General features: G+C 40.4%; 2 protein-coding genes across 5 annotated transcripts in view; both read right to left on the reverse strand.

Annotated features, from left to right (window-relative positions):
• LOC116448607 (cytochrome P450 2J2-like) overlaps window positions 1-5,806 on the reverse strand; it is a 40,481-nt gene extending 34,675 nt beyond the window's left edge. For 2 of the 4 annotated variants that reach the window (XM_032119244.1, XM_032119245.1), the window contains exons 1-4: window positions 5,552-5,806; window positions 4,388-4,550; window positions 3,301-3,450; window positions 1,358-1,518 (exon numbers count right to left, since the gene is read on the reverse strand). In XM_032119244.1, the coding sequence (XP_031975135.1) occupies window positions 1,358-1,518; window positions 3,301-3,450; window positions 4,388-4,550; window positions 5,552-5,722 (645 nt within the window). In that variant the 5' untranslated portion in view covers window positions 5,723-5,806. The remainder of the gene's footprint in view (window positions 1-1,357; window positions 1,519-3,300; window positions 3,451-4,387; window positions 4,551-5,551) is intronic. The other 2 variants (XM_032119246.1, XM_032119247.1) reach the window with 2 other exon arrangements.
• Window positions 5,807-6,379: 573 nt separating this feature from the next.
• LOC116448794 (cytochrome P450 2J6-like) lies at window positions 6,380-18,178 on the reverse strand. The gene is given in 10 exon segments (XM_032119731.1): window positions 6,380-6,456; window positions 9,144-9,318; window positions 9,833-9,974; window positions 10,206-10,393; window positions 11,804-11,945; window positions 12,110-12,286; window positions 14,562-14,722; window positions 15,676-15,825; window positions 16,179-16,341; window positions 17,919-18,178. Coding segments are annotated over 10 exon segments (1,494 nt in total). The 5' UTR covers window positions 18,090-18,178; the 3' UTR covers window positions 6,380-6,431.
• Window positions 18,179-20,854: the final 2,676 nt, after the last annotated feature.

Below are 20,854 nucleotides of genomic sequence, written 5' to 3' on the forward strand. Positions count from 1 at the left end.
TTGCAAAATGTGTTCAGAACCCTTAGATACAACTGTGGTCTGACTAATCACACAAAATTGCCCAGATTACAGGCATTCCTACTCCCAAATGTCCACTCTCTCCAGCTACTCTGGCACTCCAGCTGTAACTGGAATTTAGCTGTCAGTATTTAAGTCAGGAAATGAGTCCATCCACCTTCCGGGGTACCAGTTGTGCTAAAACTCCTCCTCCATTCTGGAGAGGCCCAATCACAGTGTGCCCCTGTTCAGTCCCTGACAGCATGAGATCCAGGTAAGAAATGGGGATGCAGCAATATCTACTTTTTTTGCTTATTACTGAGTACTCTTTGCATTTGGGAGGTGGGCAGATAGTGGCCATCCCTCTGGAATGGTTTGAATCCCTGTTCTTATTTCCCAACAGTATCTTATTCACTGGACTAAATCAAATCAAAGCCAGGATAAGAAACAGAGAAGAAAAGGAGGTATGTTCTCTGTCCTAAAAGCAGGTCTCACCTGCCACCACTACACCCAACTTACAGGACCACAGCTAAATTAACCAGAAGGGAACCCAACCATAACTCAGTGAGAAGAATGCTCCATGGGATGTGGGAAGAAATCTGTATTGCAGGGATTGCTTATGGATTCTATATTAAAGAGTTACTCATAAGATGTATGGGACAACTTCAGCAGTGGAACCAGAACCAGAACTCCCAGGAAATTTTTAATTACATCTGTGCAAAGCAGGCCTCTAGTGTCAGGTGGATCCTTGGCTCCCAGATAACTTGATTGCGAAGCTTGCAATTATATTTGCTATCTTAGCATTTCCTGCCTTCTGCTGCCTGTGCCTGGAGCTGCTCCTCACTCAGGGTGAAGGAGTGGAATTTCTCTGGGAAGTCTTCAAGTCTGTCTTACAGAAGAAATGGAGATAAGTAGCCCCAGGCAAAAAACTTAGGTATTTGACTCATTCCTCTCTCTGTTGACTGTGTATAGAACAGTGTTTAAACCTGGCGCGTGAATCACACTTTCAGAACTGATATTTAATATTTAGGAATCATGATATCCAGTGCAGGAACCTGTGGTGCACACGGGTTGAGAAACCAAGTAACAATCATGACCCAGGAGAAGTCCATGAACCTGTGCCTTACTGCAAAGATTTAGGGGCAAACTACCACAGTACCCAAACACAGGACAACGAACACAAATGCCCGAGGCTGGCATGTGGAGCTTCACTATCACTCTTTGAGAGAGTGCACTGCCCAGTAAAACTGCGTGGGGCATCACTCACCCATTCTAAAACTTTTGCCTGACAGACAGCTCTTCAATCTGCATTTCTCACTCTCTGTCTTATTCAGAAAAATACAACAGATCATTCACTTACATGATGAATAAAGCTGCCCCCAAATTTGAAGAGATATTCTGTAGCTTTAATCAGCTCGTGAAAGGTCTCATCCTCTCTGGAGAAACGATGTCCAAACACAACAGCACAAATTACATTTGAGACAGAATGGACCAGGGGGAAAGAAGGATCCACAGGTTTCCCTGCAACCACAATAATAAATGTCACTGTTAATATCTCCTGTTTTAGTGAGATCAGAGAATGTTCTAGGTTTCCCACAGAACTTTCAAGAAAGCATTGCATTTCTCAGAGAAGCAGCAATATTCTTTCAAAATTGTTGTATCAAACTGATTCCTCACAACCACATTGCAATCCCATAAGCCCAGGAATGTGTGGCACCCTAAAGAAATTCCAGATGTGTAAAATATTGCATCATATGATAGAGTAAATTTAGAGGTAAGGGAAAAAATTCTGTGCAAATTTGCTTTCTGGCAAAATCAAAATATGTCTCAGACATGGGAATGACTGAGAACACTATGGACAAAGGGAACCTGAGGGTAGAAGAGCAAGAAGAGAGGCAGCTTTATTCAGCAAGGACACAGAGGCATCCAAGGCTACTGTGTTTTGTCTGACCTTGCTAGAGACGTACAACCTCCAGGAACATAAAATGCTGTAAACTCCTTTCAACCGACTGTGTCAACAATATAATAACTAATTTTTAAGCAGTTATTTGAAACCTAATCCCAAGAAAACTATTTTGTGACTCTGGAATATATGACCATAAATCTCTATCTGTGTATGCACTGATGCAACTGCCCAACAGCCAAGGCACAATTCTGGTTAGCAACTTACTGTTCTGGGTTTTTTTCCCTACACACATCTCAATCTCTCCTAGCTCTTAAACCACAGGATTGGGCTCAATCTAATTATTTTTAATTGATACAAAGCTAGTCACAGCATGTCCTGATTTGTTGTGCCTTTGCATAATGATCAGCATTAGGAAATCCAACTCACATGATCCCAACTAGGTTGATCATGGCAGAATCTTGTAATGAAGACAAGATTCTAGTCAGTGCTTTACAGAGTGTGTGCAAATGGCATTACAAGGCTTAACTCATCAGCACTGATTTTGCCTCTTTATGCACCAGCACCAAATATGCCCTTGAGGCAAAGGACATCATCATCCTGGGCTGCATTAGGAAATGAATTGCTGGCAGGCCAAGAGATGTAATCCTTCCCCTCTCATTAGCACTGAGACCCAGCTGAAGTGCTGATTCCAGTTCTGGAGACCCCAGTATGAGAGACATCAGCATATTAGAACAAGTTGAGCAAAGGGCCACAAGGAAAATTAAGGAATTGAAGTATCTGACGTGAGAGAAGCTGACAGAGATGGACTATTTAGTCTGGAGAAGGGAAGGCTTAGGGAGATATCTAAATATGTATAAATACCTGGTGGAGGGGTATAAAGAACATAGAACCAGACTTTTCTCAGTGGTATCAGAAGAGGCAACAGGAAAAAATGTAAATACATTAAACTGTGTATAAACACAAGAAACATTTTTACTAGAGGCCTCCCTGAACAGTGAAACTGGTTACCCAGAGAGGTATTGAAGTCTCCATTGCTGCAGGTATTTAAAACTCAGCCCTAAGAAACCTGCTCAGATTAACCGTTCTTTGAGTAGGGGTTAGACTAGACCATCTTCAGAGATCCATTTCCACTTAGGGTGTTCTATAATGTAGATAATACATAAGCTCCAGTTTTTCTTCTCAATTTTAGTAGTTTTGTTAATAATTTTGAGCAAGAATAGTCTCCTTGAAAACACAAGAGGGACTGGGGGCTTTGCATTTTCAGTCCATTCCATATAGATGTTGTAAGACCCTGCGCACTCTCTTGTGCCCTAAGTTTCAGGATAGGACAGAGAAGTTCATGCACTAAAGACATCAGACTAATGACAGAAATGTATTGATATTTATTGCAGAGGTACCTTTCATACTTGCAAAGAAGTCTACCAGGTAGTGGGCTTCCTCTTGAACTCGATGCTCCAGACCTCTTTTCCCCAGACCAAGGTTGCGCAAAGTCCTCAGAGCAAACCTTCTCTGCTGTTTCCAGGTGTGACCAGTTGCCAACATAATTCCTGCATCCATTAAAGGAAGAGCTCTTTATCATTCTAATATTAATCGTAGACAAAGACTACGTTAAAGGATTTACTAAGCCACAGAACATAATTATACTCTTGCATTGCCTGTGAACACAAAGGCACCAAGGAACAGCTGTGACCTGTAATCATGTTGGCAGGGCTGAAATGGGCAAACTCAGCTGGGTAATAAGATGACTTGCAGGATTAAGTTTGATCCCAGACAACCAGATATCTCAGGATATCTCAGCTGCTTCTCTAGATGCTCTTTGTAGTGGTTGTCTCACACTCTGTGCTATACCTGAATCAGGGTAAGGATTCTCCATGAAGGGAAAAGGGGAAAGAGTCCACAGTCACTGCCCATGGTCAGGGAGAGAAGTTCCTGTCTGCAGGGCAGGAAAGTTCGGTATTTAGGCTTTGTGGCAGGCTTTGGGAATTTCTAGTGTGGTTGGTGGTATGAAACCTACAGCAAGATTGAAACAGAAGCACACTGAACGTCTAGGTGCAACTGTGCCAGCAGGAAGATGCTCACAAAAGGAGGGGAATGGGAAGAAGGTCCCACTGTCAAGCTCACTCTTTGGTGGAAAATGTCATAGTGGGAGGCAGCTTGTCGAGGACAAAGATTTGGGTTGTTTCCTGCTTTTCCTCCATTTCTCTGTGGCACAACTTACCACTGCCTCATCTCGTCACCTCTGAATCTGCCCCAGTGAATATTCCACAGAAGGTATTAGGAATCCTTTTCCTCTTGCTAGTATTTTCCTCCTGCTACTTTCCAAAAGATATTTCACCTCTCTATACCTTGCAGTTCACCTGGCAGTCATTCCTGACAGACAAACCCTGCCTCTGTGCTACCTCTGAAAGTGGTCACAAGCCACAAAAGAGCTGCAATTTCTCAAGATGACACTTCTGTGCACTATTTATGTCAGGAAATTCTCACCCTTTCCTTTGGCCATTGCTCTGAAAAAAGGAGACACCAGCCTCCCAGAAACATCTTCAGGGTGCGTGGTCATGCCATCCTTCACTGCTTGAAATCCATTCAGTACAACCACTGGGGCCCATCCAAACCATAAGGTGAATATGTTGCCATGAGTTTTTGCCAGCTAGAGATGGGAGATGGGAGAGAAGCCAGGAAAGCACAGATGAAATCCCACACACTGCAAGCAGAGGATGAACCTGTTTTTGCACTGATTACCAGACCAGCCCTAAGGTGGAGTGATGTTCTCCATCTTTCCCACCAGACTATAATTATCACTGAGAAAGCAGGAATGTCTTTTCCAGCATTCACTGCTGGAAACACCTGTATATTCCCACCTTTCAGAGCCACAGGCCTATGTCAAGAAACATTATGTACCTTTTATTACTGTATATGAGCCAAGGCTCAGTTCACCATGATTCATGGATAAAGGGTATTTTCTATTTATTAATTTATTTCAAGAGGGTTTCTATCGTTGGTACAAGTAAAGTAGCACAAAAGAACACAGAGCTGTGAGAGGAGTAACTAGCTCGTAGAGACTGGACCAGTTACTTTCTGGTTTTCCTCCTGTCTGTTTTTGATCCTGTCCATATAAACAAGCTCATACACACAGAGCGCAGGGAGCTATCTATTTACTGCTCAAGCTAGAGAGTCACAGAAAAGAGCTATAAGTCCATGCTGTGAAAGTAATTTTTTTAATTGTATTTTTTTCCCTAACTCCAAATCTGATATACGATCCCTAGATGTATTTAATCCTAAATTATATCAATTTTCACATGAAGTCATCAAATTTAGTGGCAAGGGGTGATAGAAGGATATCAAGTTTCACATGAATTTCAGTGAAAATCAGTGTTAGAAGGGGATAGGTTTAAACACCAGAATGACCTTCACACATTCAGAAATTCCAATACCAGGTTTCTTAGCTTGGCAAACTACTTTACACTGTAATATCCTTTTCTTATTTTGCCAACCAAACCAGCAGTTCTGAACCAAACCAAGTGTGATATCACAGTGGCCAGTTAACAGTTACAGCAGTTTTAGGAGAGGATGTTTTCACATAGCAAACAACATGAGAAAGGAGAAATCACAAAGACTTTTAGACAATTAGGAGTATCTGAAAATAAGTACCTTCATGAGGAGATCGCGATTAAACTGAAAGTTCAGCTGTATCAGTGTCCCAAGGACTGGGAGAGGGACTGGTCCAGGAGGAAACTGTCTCCGTGCTCGTTGCAACTTTAAAAACTGCGTAATTAGAAGAAATGCAGCCACTGCTACAAGAGCTTGACTTATGGTCAACATTTTAGCGTCTGCCTTTACCAGCTTGCCTTTATTCAAAATTGTCTGCTGAAGCTTTTAAGGCTGGTTGCTAAACCAGTTTTCCTTAGGAGCTTGAATTCATGTAATAACTATTCCCACCTCTAACCCTCCCTCTTTAATATCAACCACTCCCTTTTGGTTCCACTTACTACATTCTCATGCTTCAGCATATTAATAGATGCACACCCTTCTTCTGCTTCTCATCCAGATTATACTTATCCAGTATGGATCACAGGATTTGTAGGAATGGTGTCTTAAAAGACTGGGGCCAAGGTTTTCCAGGCAATGTAAATACACATAAATTCTCCATCTAGTTTTTCTGAGACGATTTTGAATGGTATGTGTTCCTACAAATACTCCAGGAATGCTTTTAGAAAAGCAATAGCCATACATACAAATTAAGCAGGCAAATGTAAGTGGATATTAGATCTTGGAGTTTTTAAATTGGTTTGTATATATTCCATGTACACGTTATATCTAGTAATGGCAAGGCTGATAGAAGTTAAAAGCCCACATTTATCTTAAGACACATATACAACTATCTAATGCTTAATACAAAAAGCAAAATTTGTTACACTTTTTTAAGTAATTGAAAACATAACTGGATTAATATATGACCTCACTTTTTTTCCTAACCTGTTAGCAGTAGGTAGCCTCAGGGAGGGTTTTGTCTGCTTCTGCATTTCCCTGTTCAATCTTGACATAAGGTGGATACCCTATAGGATATTTTGAGAAAATCATCAGAAAGTATGTGAGATAAATAATGCATATTCATAAAGAAAGTACATATAGTATTAAACATACAGATTAAAAAAAATAATAAAAATATGTGGGAAACCTAGTAGGGATATTGAGCTACAACCAGAATAAAGAGCCCCAGCAAGAACTAGTCGTGACACGAGTGTGGATCCTTGGGAACTTGAAAACAGACTCTGTAGCCAAGGCTCTTTGCCAAGCCTCAACACCAGCAGGAACCGCAAACACAGCACCAGGGGAGTTCTCATGCTGCAATCAAAACCATGGAAACCTCACAGGAGAGATTCTGGGCACCACATAACAATGACCATTGCAGTCCTGTGTAACAGATCCAGACTGAAATGCTTCCCTGTCAAAATTGCCCATCCCTTGGGAGCAAAGCAGTTGTAAAAGAAACATTTTTTCACTAATCCTTTTAGAAAATTGCCAAGACTTGTGCAGCAGCTCGCTTCTTGAAAGCTGAGTTTGGGATAGAAAATCTTTCCAGATTTTGTGGCTCTGGAACACAAGGACCCTTGTCCAGAAAGAACAGCCTGGAGTCAGCCAGCCCACAGTTTACAAACCTCGAGGGCAATTAGCCTCCAACCACAGCTCTTTCTCACCACTAATGCATAACTGATTAATGTGTATTAACCAAGGGATGTTTGTAGGTTTTCACATAATCTTTGTTTGTGTACACTAAAAAGCTGGTTTTTTCAAGACAATCATTTCTAATTTATCTCTCTCCTTCAACAGGGAAAATAAAATTCTCTTTGAAAAGAAATTTGATAATTTTTGCCTGCCCGGTCTCCAGTGTAATCTCACAAACTCTGCTTCAAATTCCCCAATTTATCAGAACTTTTAATTTGTAATCAATGTTATACATTCTCTGTTCTTCTGGATATTAGAAGATTTTCCATCTAAATTATTTGTCATCAGAGAAAGTAATTTTTATCCAGTGGAAGTTAAGCCCCAGTGCCTTCACTCCTCAAGTCTCACACCTTTAACCAGTGTTCAGCTGGAGCCAGCCTGGAATATTTTTCTGTCACACTGGAAAAGGAAGATGACTGTGGGTTAGTTCAGATCTGAGGCATGGGATTCGTCTTACTTTATTTGACAGAAAATGTATTTATGAGATAGCCAAGGCTCCATTTTCTTAATAATTACTTAATGCAAGCAGCAGCAGCATTTCTTCACCAGTATCTACCAGCTATTCTTTAGGATTAGCGATTTTTAACCTACTAAGGGAGAGCAACTGCTGCCTCTCCTCCTGGATCCAGATGGATACAAATGAATCATTCTCTTACCAGTGTGGAGCTACCGCCAGGGGGATGTTTGCAGGTCCAGCATGAGGGAACTTCATACTAATCACCTACCTGCCAGGACATGCTGGACATGGGTAGAACCATCCCATAAAGGTAATCCTGCAAGGGAAGAAACTGCCAACCCAGGATTCATCCTGTGTGCACATCCCTGCCTGTTAGACTGGGGTGCTTTGAAACACAAGGTGGGCAGAGGCACCTGAAACAAATACAGCTGTGATAATGATGTCAGTCCTGGAGATGGCACTGTCAGCTAATCAGAGTATAAAAGTAATCCTTCCCGTGTTGGCATGCAGTATCCAATTTGTACTTCATACAAGAAGAATGTATCCCAATGCCATAAAATAGAATCCCTTGTTAACTGCCAGTAAGCAAACCAGCAAAAAACATCCACTTTTGCCAAGTCCTAAGGCACCTGGCTCATAAAGGGCTTCCAGAATTCTTCAGGAGTGCCAAATCTGCTCTTGGTCATGGTGTGCTAAGTGAAGTCATCTAACTGTGATAAAGAATCCATTCAACAAAATGAAAGAATAAATGAAGCTGAATAAATTACTGGACTACCTGGCATTAAGATGTTCTCATGTTGCTGGCAACCAATGGGCTCATAAAAAAGGATAAATTATCAACACTCTGTGACTGCTCACTGTTGTAATTTGTCTTCCAGTCCTTGTTCTTTGCTTGTGATATGAAAAGCTCTCCACAACTGCCTGATAAAGCCACTCTTCTGTTTTCATCTGAAGGGTTGAAAGGCTACCTGGTTTAGTGAGTGAAACCCTGAACTGTTTTCCCAAGTGACAACAATAGAGTTGTATACAACAAGCTTGCTCAACAGAAAACCATATCAGTCTAAGGGAATGTTTTCTCAGGTCATACTATCTGCCTCTTGAAAGCTTCCTTGGAGAGCTTCTTTTACCTCCTGCACCCACTAATATCCCAAGACAGACTGGAAGACCTCTGAGCCTATCTCCACAAATGCAACTGTGTGGCTTATGAGGAAGAATCTTTATTCATGAGCCTTCCAATTTACAGACCACGCTTCAAGATTTTTCTCTGTAAAACCTCTTTCCAGTTGATAATAAATAAGTCCCAATTCTAATTCTCCCCTTCATGTCTTTATTTGTTACACATCAGGAGAAGTTTACCAATATTTTCCAAACAGAAAAAAAAAAAAAAATAAGAGCCCTTTATAATTATTATCCTCAGGATGCAACTGTCTGTCAAGAATGTTTCAGGGTAGTGATTAACGAAATGAAGAGGAAAGCAAAAGTCTTAGGACATGTAAAAAGGAATTCACATACAGAAGCAGTTTTACAGAGTAACTCTTCCCCGAATCTGCGATTTCCTACCGAGGAATGGCGCAGAGCTCGTAGGGAGGTGGCTTCATTGTGCTCCCAAAAACAAACTTGGTGTTGACTTCCTTCACTCCTTCTGGCAGGGTGAATGTGAATGCCTGTAGCAGGGTGGAAAAGACAATAAAGAGCTCCATCCTTGCCAACAGCTCCCCCATACATACATGGTGCCCTGTGAAGAAAGAGAAAAGGCAATCAGCCAAAGGATTTCTATCATGCCTCCCTTTCTAACCTGCTTCGGGTTTCACTTGTTTGCTTGTTTTCTGCAGATTTTATCCTTTTCTCCTAATTTTGTCATTTAATGATTCTTAACTGAAAGGCTGCTTGTATTACCACAAAACGTTTCAATTTTTACAGCAGGCAGCAAGACATTATAGAAATTGTCACCAGCGTGGCGTAGTTAACATCTACAGTCTTCCCAGCACCATGTATTTTCCTGCTACTGCTTTGATAGCTGGATCTCTTCTCAGAAAGAAACTGGATCTGTCTTCCAAGAAAGACTTTTCTATGTGTCATTCCTTCTCTTCCAATCTTTTCCATGTACAACTGGACTTCTCTCTTCTTGGAGATCTTTAAAACAGTTTGTATACGCCCATTTTTAGGTGCCTTCCCAGTTATTTTGGGGAATGAATGGATCTGAAGTTGTTTTCACAAGGAGTAAATAAATCTCCATTCAGGGCACTTACCTATAGCAAATGGTAAGAATGCTTCTCTGTTTACAAAGTTTCCATCTTTATCCAGAAAGTGGCCTGGGTTGAACTGATCAGGTGTCTCCCATTTCCCAGGATCAGCCAGAACAGAGTCAATATTTGCTAAAACCATGGTGTTCTGAAAAAAAGGACCAGTGGCTTCAACAAAAACTAAGACTATAGAATCTACTAATATTTAGGACAAAGCACACCATTCCTTGTGAAAGTCCATCCACAGAGACAGTCATACCTTAGAGGCACTGCTGGAACAAGAGTTCATGTCCACAGTCAGGAAAAACCTCAAAAGCCTTTCTAAAATCATCTCACATACCAAAGATCAAATACATTCAAATATGCAGCACATTTGTACCTTTGGAACATGATATCCCAGCAGCTCCGTGTCCTTCACACTCAGTCTGGGCAGTGCAATTAAGAGTATGTTACTGTATCTCTGGATCTCATGAATTACAGCATTTGTGTAGGGCAGCTTTTTCCTGTCCTCATAGCAAAATACGTGGGAACGACCCACAACAGCATCCAGCTCCTTCTGGACTTTCTCTAAGGAGGAATATTCAGCTTTAAATATAAAGCAGTCAATCTATAAACTCTATAGCCACAATTTTTCCTGTTGTTTTTTACAGTCAGAATAGCATCCAACCAGATGAAAAAGATACTTTATAAAAAAGAATGCCTTCAAATCCCCATACAGATGACCTGAATAAGATTTGACATTGAGGTTGTTTATAGGTTGCACATATACTTTTAAAATAACCATAGCAGATGAGGTCATTCTGTAAGAATATGTGGGTTCCTGTTATATTTACTGCTCTAAGGTAATTTATAAAAAGACTTTTATTAATATTTATTTTTACAGGCAGGGAGTCAACTGGAAAAAAATATTAATTGTGTATTAGGGGAACAATTTAGTAATTGATCAGGGATTGTTCTTCATTTAGAAACACATAGAATTTGCTTGTCATCTACAAATGGCCTAACTGCTATTCTGTAATTACTTGCCTTGGGAAGCACTTATACAAATTAATTTTTCCCAAGGACTACTTCTTTTTACTTAAAATCCCAGCTGAAATGGTAATTTGTGATTTTTTTTTTTTACTAATACTACAGACTCTATCATTGCAATTAGAATTACCCCCATGAAACTTAAGAATGTGTTAATATATCCTGAGAAGATGAAAAATCATGTGAAAATTCAGTATGTGCAACCCAATCTCAAGTTTTAAGTCTTTTGATGGTAACAAAAGTGGGAGATCCTTTCTCCCCAACTCTTCCACCATTTTCTACTTGCCAGGCTCCTGCTGTGCCTGGTACTCAGCTTAAGCTCTCAAATATGAGGGCTTGAAAGTGAGTTTTGTACCTTCTAATCCTTTCTGTCTCACACACTCTGACTCTTTTTTTGCAGTCATTTTACTCTGACAATGTGTGTCTCTGTTCTGTGAATATCATTACTAGAAGCACACATTTTCAAGCTACACATCCCAATGGTTTTTTCTATCTATTCATGTGTAGATATTTCTGCTTGAAAGTTTAAGCTTGATGGAATAATCCCACGTATTAGAAACCTCAGACTGTATTTTATTTCTGCCACAAGAGGCCAGGAGACAAGCAAAGAGTAGGAGTCAGGGATTTAAAAGGATGGCCCAAAGACTTCTCAGTGAAAGTCTAATCATTATTGTCTGTGGAGGGGCAATGGAACAGTTTATCTCATCTGAGGCTAAAGTCCTCCATCTGATTAAATTAATCACATCCTGCATTCTGTGTAGATCTCCTAAAAACAAAACCTGGAATGATTTCCCTGTATGTTAGAAAGGATGCAGCAAGAAACAAATGAATGCAGTTCACTTGATTCATACTTTAATAATTAGTTCCTCTACTTTTCTTTGAACAGGCACTACCACTATTTGAACTTGTATCATTGCTAGAGTTGCAGACCTCTTTGGATGTACTTACCTTGAATGTCAGGATAAATCACCATATAGAGCAATGCTCACAGTAAAGTGGTGACTGTAGTTTCTGTACCTGCTACAAAGAGGTCAGTAACAGTCTGGATCAAATTTACTTCATTATAAGTAGCCTCAGGATCTCCTTTAGTCTGTAGGTATGAATTTAAACAAAAGTTATGGCACACAAACGAAGTAGTAAACCACCTGGAGAAATCATACCCTTCTAAATTTTTATTAGACATCATTATAATCAAAGGAACACTTAAAACCCCTTGTTGTTAGTGAAGTGTGAGAGAAGTTCAGAGGTACTCACTTTATCTATCTCATCCAAATAGTAATCAATAAAATCTCGATTTTCATCAAGTTTGCTTTTTCCTTTGTGACTTTCAAGTTCCTTTGCTAACAGACCATTCACAAAATCTATGCAGGACTTCACCTTTTTAACTGATGGCAGAAAAAGACCAGCAAGCCAGGGAGACAACTCATATATCTGTAAAAGAGATATTTTAGATATGTGATATTACATATAAGTATGTGGCATTTAGCAAACTAAATTAGAATCCTAATACAGGCTTCTGAGTAGTGGAAAAAGCAAATGAAAGACTAATGACTGAACCTTCAACATTAGACTGAAGGGATAGTGCCTATCCCATGATTCATTAAAACCTTTCTTAATTCTATTTTTCTCTGGAGCAAGATCAAATTTTCTCTCAGTTTCTCAGTTTTATACTATATATATTATTTATATCTATATTTGGAGATTATATAAATATAAAAGTGATGTATAAAGAATAAATGAAATTGTTCTGTACCCCAATTCTTTGCTAGGCTGAACTTTGCTTCGCTGAACCAAGAATCTCCCATGAAACGTGTCCCTGTTCTCACTTTATCCAACACACATATAATTTCTATCTCATCACTTAAAAAACAGGTCCAGGCTGACTTCCTCGACACATCTCTTAACTGAAAATAGAACTATCCAAACCCAGGTTTATTTTCTTACAGTAGGATACTGAATGCATGGGGATTTTACTCACATTCACCTTCTCATAGATAAGAAGCAAATAGATCACATCTGTGTGATGTGCAAAACAACTCAATGACATAGAAATTGTGGGTTGTGTGGATTCCCTCCTGTTTGTTCATTGTTCTAAACATATTCACCTTCTTTTCCTTATACTCTTATAAAGCCACATACCAGCAGAAAACAAGTAAAACACTTTTTACATCCATTCCATTCTTCTACTTCATTTCACTTTCTTTTTCCCTGTTTTACAGATTGCATCGTGTCCTTCCAGTTACAGAACTACTGCAGCTTAAATTATCCATTAGGCCATAACTTCTGCTCTCACCTGTTTAAGAGGCAGCTGCATTACAAAGATTTATGTCCCCACAAGCCTACTCAGATTCCTGGCTCTATTTCTTTTTCACCCTACTGCATAATTTTCCTTAACACTACCTGTCCACTTACCAGGAAAACAGGTAAGTGCAGCCCATCATTAAGGGATTGTACATCCCTGTGAAAGCACTGTGGAGAGTGGTACAGAATGAAATGTTGGACAAATGTTTTTGTTGGCTGTGGACACACTATTACGATGTTAAAAAACAACTTGTACTGAGAGCAGTTTGGAAATAGCTGAACCTGTGTCTACCCTTGATTAGAAGGTATCTTAGGAATCATTTCACCAGCATCTTCTGGGATAGTTATTTTATTAAGTAATTTTATTTTAGTTTATCTACCAAAAGTATCAAATTAGTCCTCAAATCCTCCAGGACCTTGCTTACAGCAGTTTCCAGTTAGTCTAAGATGGTGGAAATCATACAAGACACAGAATTGGATGAGTTCCAGCAAGTTCTGCAGAAGCAGCTGCCTCGTGCATGGGTAAATTGATTTTTTTTAGGACTATACACAGTACTGTGGTTCCCTTTCCTAAATGATTCATGGTAAAACTGCCCCAGTCTGAGGCCACCTGCTCTGCTGCTTTGGCAGCTGCAGTCACAGCTGCACGTACAGAAGCAAAAGAGAATTTTTCTCTCCCATGGACCAGATGCAAAGCTAGGCATTGGAGTCTTGAATGGAGACAGATATCATCTGGCAGCTAAAGGAGAATGACTTTGTGTGTCACTGTATTCTTGTAAGGACGTGCAGATGTAGTACAGGTGTTGCTGTCAAAAACTGTAGGAAAAAGCTACCATTGAGCCGTTTCATGCCATGTTGCCTTTGCACAAAACAGTTGCTCTACTCCAGTTTCTGTGAGGTTTGCTGGCAGTAGTGAAGGGAGCAGTAAAGAGCATTTACTCTTGACAGTTGTTGACAGCCATGTTATATCATATAATATATCATATCATATTATATCATATATATCATATCATGAAGAAAGCCAGTTTGCCAGACAGAAATTAAGATAAGCCTATTTCGAGCTTTTCAGCTAATTTTACCTACATTTTACTACTAATTTCAGGTATAGTTTCAAACACTGGAGTTGTACAGGTAGCACTTTTGTCAGGGAGTCCTTTGTACCTCTCCCAATCATGGAGCAAATCTTTATGTTTTCATCTCTGTCCCCCAGCCACAGGATGCTATGATGAAGCATAAGCAATTAAAACAGTTTTGAACCAGGCATCTGGACGCACAGTTCTGATGTGCACTCCAGCAATTCCAGGTGCTCTAGTATTTATTTTTGTTACAAAAGTAACAAGCAAGTTTCCTTTTTCACTGTCTATCTATAGAGAGCAAGCAAACAAACAAAACTGATTTTCCTTACAAAAAAGGAGATGCTGTTCAAAAATGCTGCCATGGTGTCAAAGGAGTCAATCAGGCGGTGAAAATTCTCATCATCTCTGGAGAAGCGATGTCCAAGAAGCACAGAAGAAATCACATTTGCGACAGTATGAGCAACAGGTGTAGTGGGGTCCAGAGGTTTTCCTGTAAACACAAGGGACTGCATTCACCATTAGCACTTACTGTTCCTGCTTTTCCCACTGACAGGAGAGCTGATAAAATTTCATACACACATTTCTGACATTAATTAGATTACTGGATGGCAAATTGTAATTTATTGTTAAAGGCCTGACTAAAAAAGTAACTTCAGACATCCAAAAAATACTACTGGTTTAAAAAACGAAAAACTACTGGTAGGAATGGAATTAATAGTATCAATTATAAAAATACCCAGATTTCATTAAACCTTGGCATCAGCAAATCTCACATTTGGCAATAACCGGGGTACAAAACCAGTCAGATGAGACGTTAAATACACAGATGAGTTGAGAAGAGAACCACCTTCTATTCTTTACTCATACTATTTTACATTAGAATATTTCAGCCCCGTTCTTCAGCAGCACAACCTAAACAAACTCCATCACCTACTGAAGAGCTCACCACAAATTGTGTGAGCTGAGCTTTTTCTACTGCACTTGCCAGAGCAGAGCACAGGGCTGTGCGTCCTTGGCCAAAGATTTGCGTATTTTATGCTTTCTTACTCAGGAATAGGAGGTGTTATGACACTGATTTTGTTACTGTTTGCTGTTACTCTCATGCTGTTACCATAAGTAATATAAAACTGACTCAGAAATAATAACACTGATAGGGACTAGTATATATATATAGGTATATTTTATATATGTATATATGTACGTATACACACACTGCTATATGATATCCAGACAGGAGTCTCTCGTTCTGTGTTCATGCTGTGGGATTTCACACTTCTGCAAGTAAGTGTCTCATGCAGGTGGCACGATACAGACTTTTGAGACTCAGCTCTGCACGTACACTTTGAATCCATTTTTGTAATCAAATGGTTCCAAAAGCTACCAGTGCCCCATTCTCCAGCAAAGCCTCCCCCTGCACAGGCTGCCCTGCCCACCCTCACATACCGTTTGTTTTCTGTAAGTATTCCACCAAGTGAGCAGCCTCCTCTTGCAGTCGGTAGTCCTGATCTTCTTTCCCTACTCCCATTTTCCTCATTGTTGCAAGTCCAAAACGCCTCTGCTGCTTCCAGAGATGACTATTAGAGAACATAACACCTAGTATCATAAGGAATTAATGCTGTCAATACCTTATAAATTATTGGATTAATACAGTTGATACAGCCAAGAAGCTTCTCTTCTAATTTTTTTCAAAATTTTGACAGCAGTCTGGCAACATTCCTCTTTTCTTTCTTCTTGTATTTTAGCCATTTATCTCCTGTATAGAAGTTCTTACATTAACTCTACACTGTCATTATTGTTCTGACAGAATATAGAATAGAACTGTTTCAAAACACTTGTGAAAGTAACAAACTTTTTTCCTGATGTAGTTTAAGGGCCTTGAGTCTCTACATCAATTTTCAGAACTAGGGATAGGACACATTAAAATAATTTCTGAGAATAATAATTACCATTTCCATGTGTCAGAATGTGAAGGATTCCGATTAAGGGCCTTCCAGCAACATCTTCAGCATGGGCAGTCAGACCTTCCTTCACTGCTTGAAACCCTTGCAGGACCACTGCAGGAGTGTTTGAAATCCATAAGGTGAAGATATCACCATGAATTTTGGCCATCTGTAGAACAAAGTAGAATCAGAATAACAGGAGTGAGAACTAGTGCTTTTAAATCAAACAAGATGAACCACATCTTCTCCCTGGGCAGATGCCCTAAGTGTGACCAACTTTGAGAAGAGAGCATTGTGTGTGTTCTTACATACAATATAGTTTGAAGTCAGGTTTCTAGCTAAAGTCTCATTTATTAAAGATTATGGTATTTCTAAAATGTCAGCCAATATTGCCAAAGTCTCTTATCACATCTTACAATTCAAACTCATTGTAGACGAATTCTTCCATCCTCACCGTTTGCTACAAGACAGCAGTAACTCATTAATTCAATGTGAACCATCTACAGATTCTCCTTTGTGTGTCAAGTGTAGCAAAAGCAGACAAGGAGCTGAGTAATGACGGAATCACCCTCTCCTTTCTAGCTCAACTGTGACAGCCTTGTCTTCACCTGCTGTGCATGCAGGCATCACTAGAAGTGGGCAGGACAGTCCTTCCCCTGGCTGCTGAATCAGGAACTAGAAAAGTAGCAAAATAGGCTGGAAAGAGTGGTGTGTTGCCAAGACATCCCAAGAAATGCAGGACCAGAGGATTACAAAATTTTGCTGCCTGGGAGCAAACAAGAGGGAACACTTATGCACAGTGAGCAAAAATGTATGTGCTTGTGCTTGCACATTTGTGTTTAATTTCATTTTTGTAAGGACCAGTTAATGGCTTTTGAAACCTTGGGATGAGCAATGCTACTCTTCAGGTCTGGAATGTCAGAAATAGAAGAAAACACAGTAGACAGGCACTGGCTATTATTTCATGTTATGGAATAATACCACTTTGCCTTGAAATACGAAGCTTGAGAGGACAGAACTGGCAGGACATGGAAGAACCAGGGAAAGGGAAAGTTGAGAACAAAGAGGGAGAGTGAGGTGCTATTACTTACATATTTAAATGTTAAATATTTAATATCAATGCATAAGAACTATAAAACAACAGGATACAAACTTTAGAAGTGCTGCACATTACAACTGGACTTAGAAAAGGGTTTGAGCATACTATGAATTATTTTGGCCACTTAAAAGCTCAGTCTTGCTAAGCAGACTGAAATGTCTTGTGAAAATGACCAAATTCTGGCCAAATGGTATGTCAGAAAAAAATTGATTCTAAGACCTTTCAAAAAATCCATTGAATAAGTATATGAAAAGATCATCCTTTCTATACTGGAAGCACACATGCCTTCAGTACCTATTTCATGGGATACTAGAAAATGCCGGTACAACAACAGTCAAAACAGAGATGCAAAAGACTGCACAGAATTAATGAGTCTACTTTAAAATGCATCTTTTTCCTATGTGTAAGACAGGACTGTTATCATCACTATGGTTTTGTTCATATGCACATAAGGTTTTAAATAGATATTTCATAGTAAGTGCAAATTTTCACTCCAAGAAACAGATATTTTAATTATCTCCACCTACTTCCAGATTTATGCAATTTACAATAAATCCCTTCCTAGCATTCAAAATAAGACTGTGCTAAACACATTTACTTTTCAGTCAGGTTATGAGTCTTTTAATTAATTTCTGGAAAATACATACTTTTTTAAGATGCTCATGATGAATTTTGAAGTTCATCTGCAACAGATTTCCAAAGAAGGGGTACGGAGTTGGTCCTGGAGGAAATTGTCTTCTCATCCATTGCAATTTCAGAAACTGTACCAACAACAGAGACACCACAGAAAGTACCAGCACCTCACTCACTGTTAACATTTTACTTCTGATTTACACAGCTACGTTGTCTCTCAACAACTGCTGTGTAGACAGAGGAGAGATCCAGTTTATCTTGCTGTTGTGGTACCTCCCTGAAAAGAGAAAAAACTGTTGAAGCTCCTGTGACTAGCCTTCTTCCCCTCTTCATCACTTTTATTTCCCCATCCCAGAGAATTAGGTGTTCTTATTTTGAAGCATATATGGCATCACTCCATTACATTGCAGCTACACATCTGTCAATCATTGTCTCCTCAAGGGATACAAAATGTAGGTTAATTATACATCTCCTTGTGCCATGATTTCTGCTGTGACAAAAATCTCTGCCCACGGTCCTGGTTTCATAGAAAACCTCTTGCAAGAATGAGAAATAAATAAAATTTCCTGAGGGTTGGCTGCACACCCAAGGACAGTGGGGTTACTGAAAAGTTCAGGCTCATCAGTAGCCATCACATGCACCAACCACGTGCTCTGTTACTTAACTCACCCCATACTGTTGATTCTGGTGTTCTCTGCTATTCCTTTAATATTTGTTGGGGAGGATGAAACAGGAAAACCTTGGAAATATGATTGCCTGACAAAAGATTTTGGGAATATGAAAACTACAGGCAACATCGAAATGAAAGCCACTTTTGAAATACCAAGTCTTAGTTACTGAACAACTAGAAAACAATGGTATGGCCACTGAAGATAATCCCGTCTTGATTGAACAATACCCTCTGCTTGCAAACAGGTCCAAGGGCCAGAGCAGACCCTACTAGCTCAGCAGAAGGGGTCCAAAGAGTAGTTTTTAGAAGTTAAGATGTAACACTTTATGGTAATATAAGAACTCTTATAGGCTGTATGTAAATGCTATAGGATTTGTATCTTGTATTAGATTGGTTAGTGACAATTAGAATATTCAGTACAGAAGATGATTTATTGTATTGTAACCAGGACTTCAGACACTTCTATTCATTCTCACTTCCATTCTCTCTTCTATTCATTCTCTATTCCTCTCTTCCACTTCTACTCTTACTTCCACTCTTGCTCTTACACCCTCTCTCTCTCTCTCACCTGCTTACTCTCTTGGGCCTGCTCAGAGCTGAGTCAGGCAGCTCTGAGCAGTGCCCCAATACCCACGCCTTTACAATAAACCGACTGTGTCCCAAGACCTGCTTATAGAGATCTCTCCATCCGTCTCCGTCCCGACTGAACCCGCCCAGAACCTACAGTCTGGCGCCCACCGTGATTGCCGAGCCCACACCCAGAACCTACAAATATTTTTCCTCACAGTTTATATTGCAAGGTGTTTGGGGGGTGGCTCTACCTTTTAATTTTGTGCCTAGGGCACATAGAGCATAAAAGACTCCAACTGATCATTGGGTAACAGGAGTTCGATGGTACCCAAGTGCCCTCACAGTCCGTGCTCAGCTGCACAGGGAAGTGGGGCTGCATTGTGTCCTTGATCAAGCAGAAAGCAAAATTTCTTCACCCCTCCACCTGCCTCTGGCTAATTCCACTGGATTGCCTGCAGGAGGAACAAAAATGACATACAGCTGCCTCTGAAAACTTCTTTCACAAGTGCTCTCATGCAACTGAGCAACTCCAGCTCTGCAAAGGGTGGCATTTGGACATGGACAACAGAGATTTGGCACTTGCACAGGAATAGCATTATCCTATAATAATAATAGCATCATAGACTCCGCTCATCTGATTTAGCAGCATGTGGCACTCTGGGAAGTCACCTAGATGGCCTTGCTGCTCATGTACCAAACTTACAGAACTGTCACACCAAGAAATAAAAGTTGTGAGGTGTGAAGCGAGTTGGTTTACTCCAGAAGCAGGGCAGAGAAATAACATTTATCCATCTTGCTGGTCAGTGATGGAACTGAGAGCTGGAATCAACCTGAAAAACTGAATTACCCACTTCGGAGACCACTTTTGGGACTTGTAGTTCCTTCACTGGTGTTGCATTTTCTGTATCTCAAACTTCTCCCAACTCTGAGAACTTTTCCAAAGTGTTCCTGGGAGAAGACTCACAGCCCCACAGCTTGCCTGCCCTGCATAGTCCCCTGCACTGGCTGCTCTACTTCTCCTGTCTCTCCAGGGTTACTCTGACTTTTCCACACAGATTAGCCACATTCTCATGATTGCACCTCTTAGCCTAGACATGAACTGTTTGCATGCAGAAACCAGAGATGTTAGAGGGGATACAAATTGCTTTTTCTCCTCATACAAGATGGTGCTGGAGGATTGGGAAGACAGAAGCCTGATAAGGTTTTGTAAGCTGTATTTGCCACAGCTTCCATGAATGAGAATTGAATGCCTGGGGAGGCAGGAATTAGAGCTGGCTGAGCTCAGAAGAACAGAAAGGTATCCCTCTAACCAGTGAATCCTCCTCCTTTCACTCTTGGCAGAAGAGCTGCTGGCCCATTCTCTTCTCCACCTTCCATTCAGCCTGTGACTTGATGGATAAACAGAACAATGCCAACTAGCCCTTGAAGCATGCTTGCAATAACAAAGTCTTTTCTTCAAGGAAGGAAAGTGGTAGAGTGACAGTAGCCCTCACTCTAGTGAGAGTTAGTAACCCTCACTCTGACCTTGGTTTTTAAATCTGACTGGGTGGGTAACAAGGCCAGTCTCACAGTGAGAGTGGCTTCTGGCTCTTGCCCTCCACTAGCTCTGCTTGGGCACTGCTCCTGCCAGGTGCACCTTGCACAGCCCTTCCCTCAGTGTGCACTTGGACGCAGAAGGCTCAGCTCAGCTGTCGGAAGGCTGCTTGTGTG

This window comes from Corvus moneduloides, chromosome 10 (assembly GCF_009650955.1).
Source record: "Corvus moneduloides isolate bCorMon1 chromosome 10, bCorMon1.pri, whole genome shotgun sequence".
Classification (NCBI taxonomy): domain Eukaryota; kingdom Metazoa; phylum Chordata; class Aves; order Passeriformes; family Corvidae; genus Corvus; species Corvus moneduloides.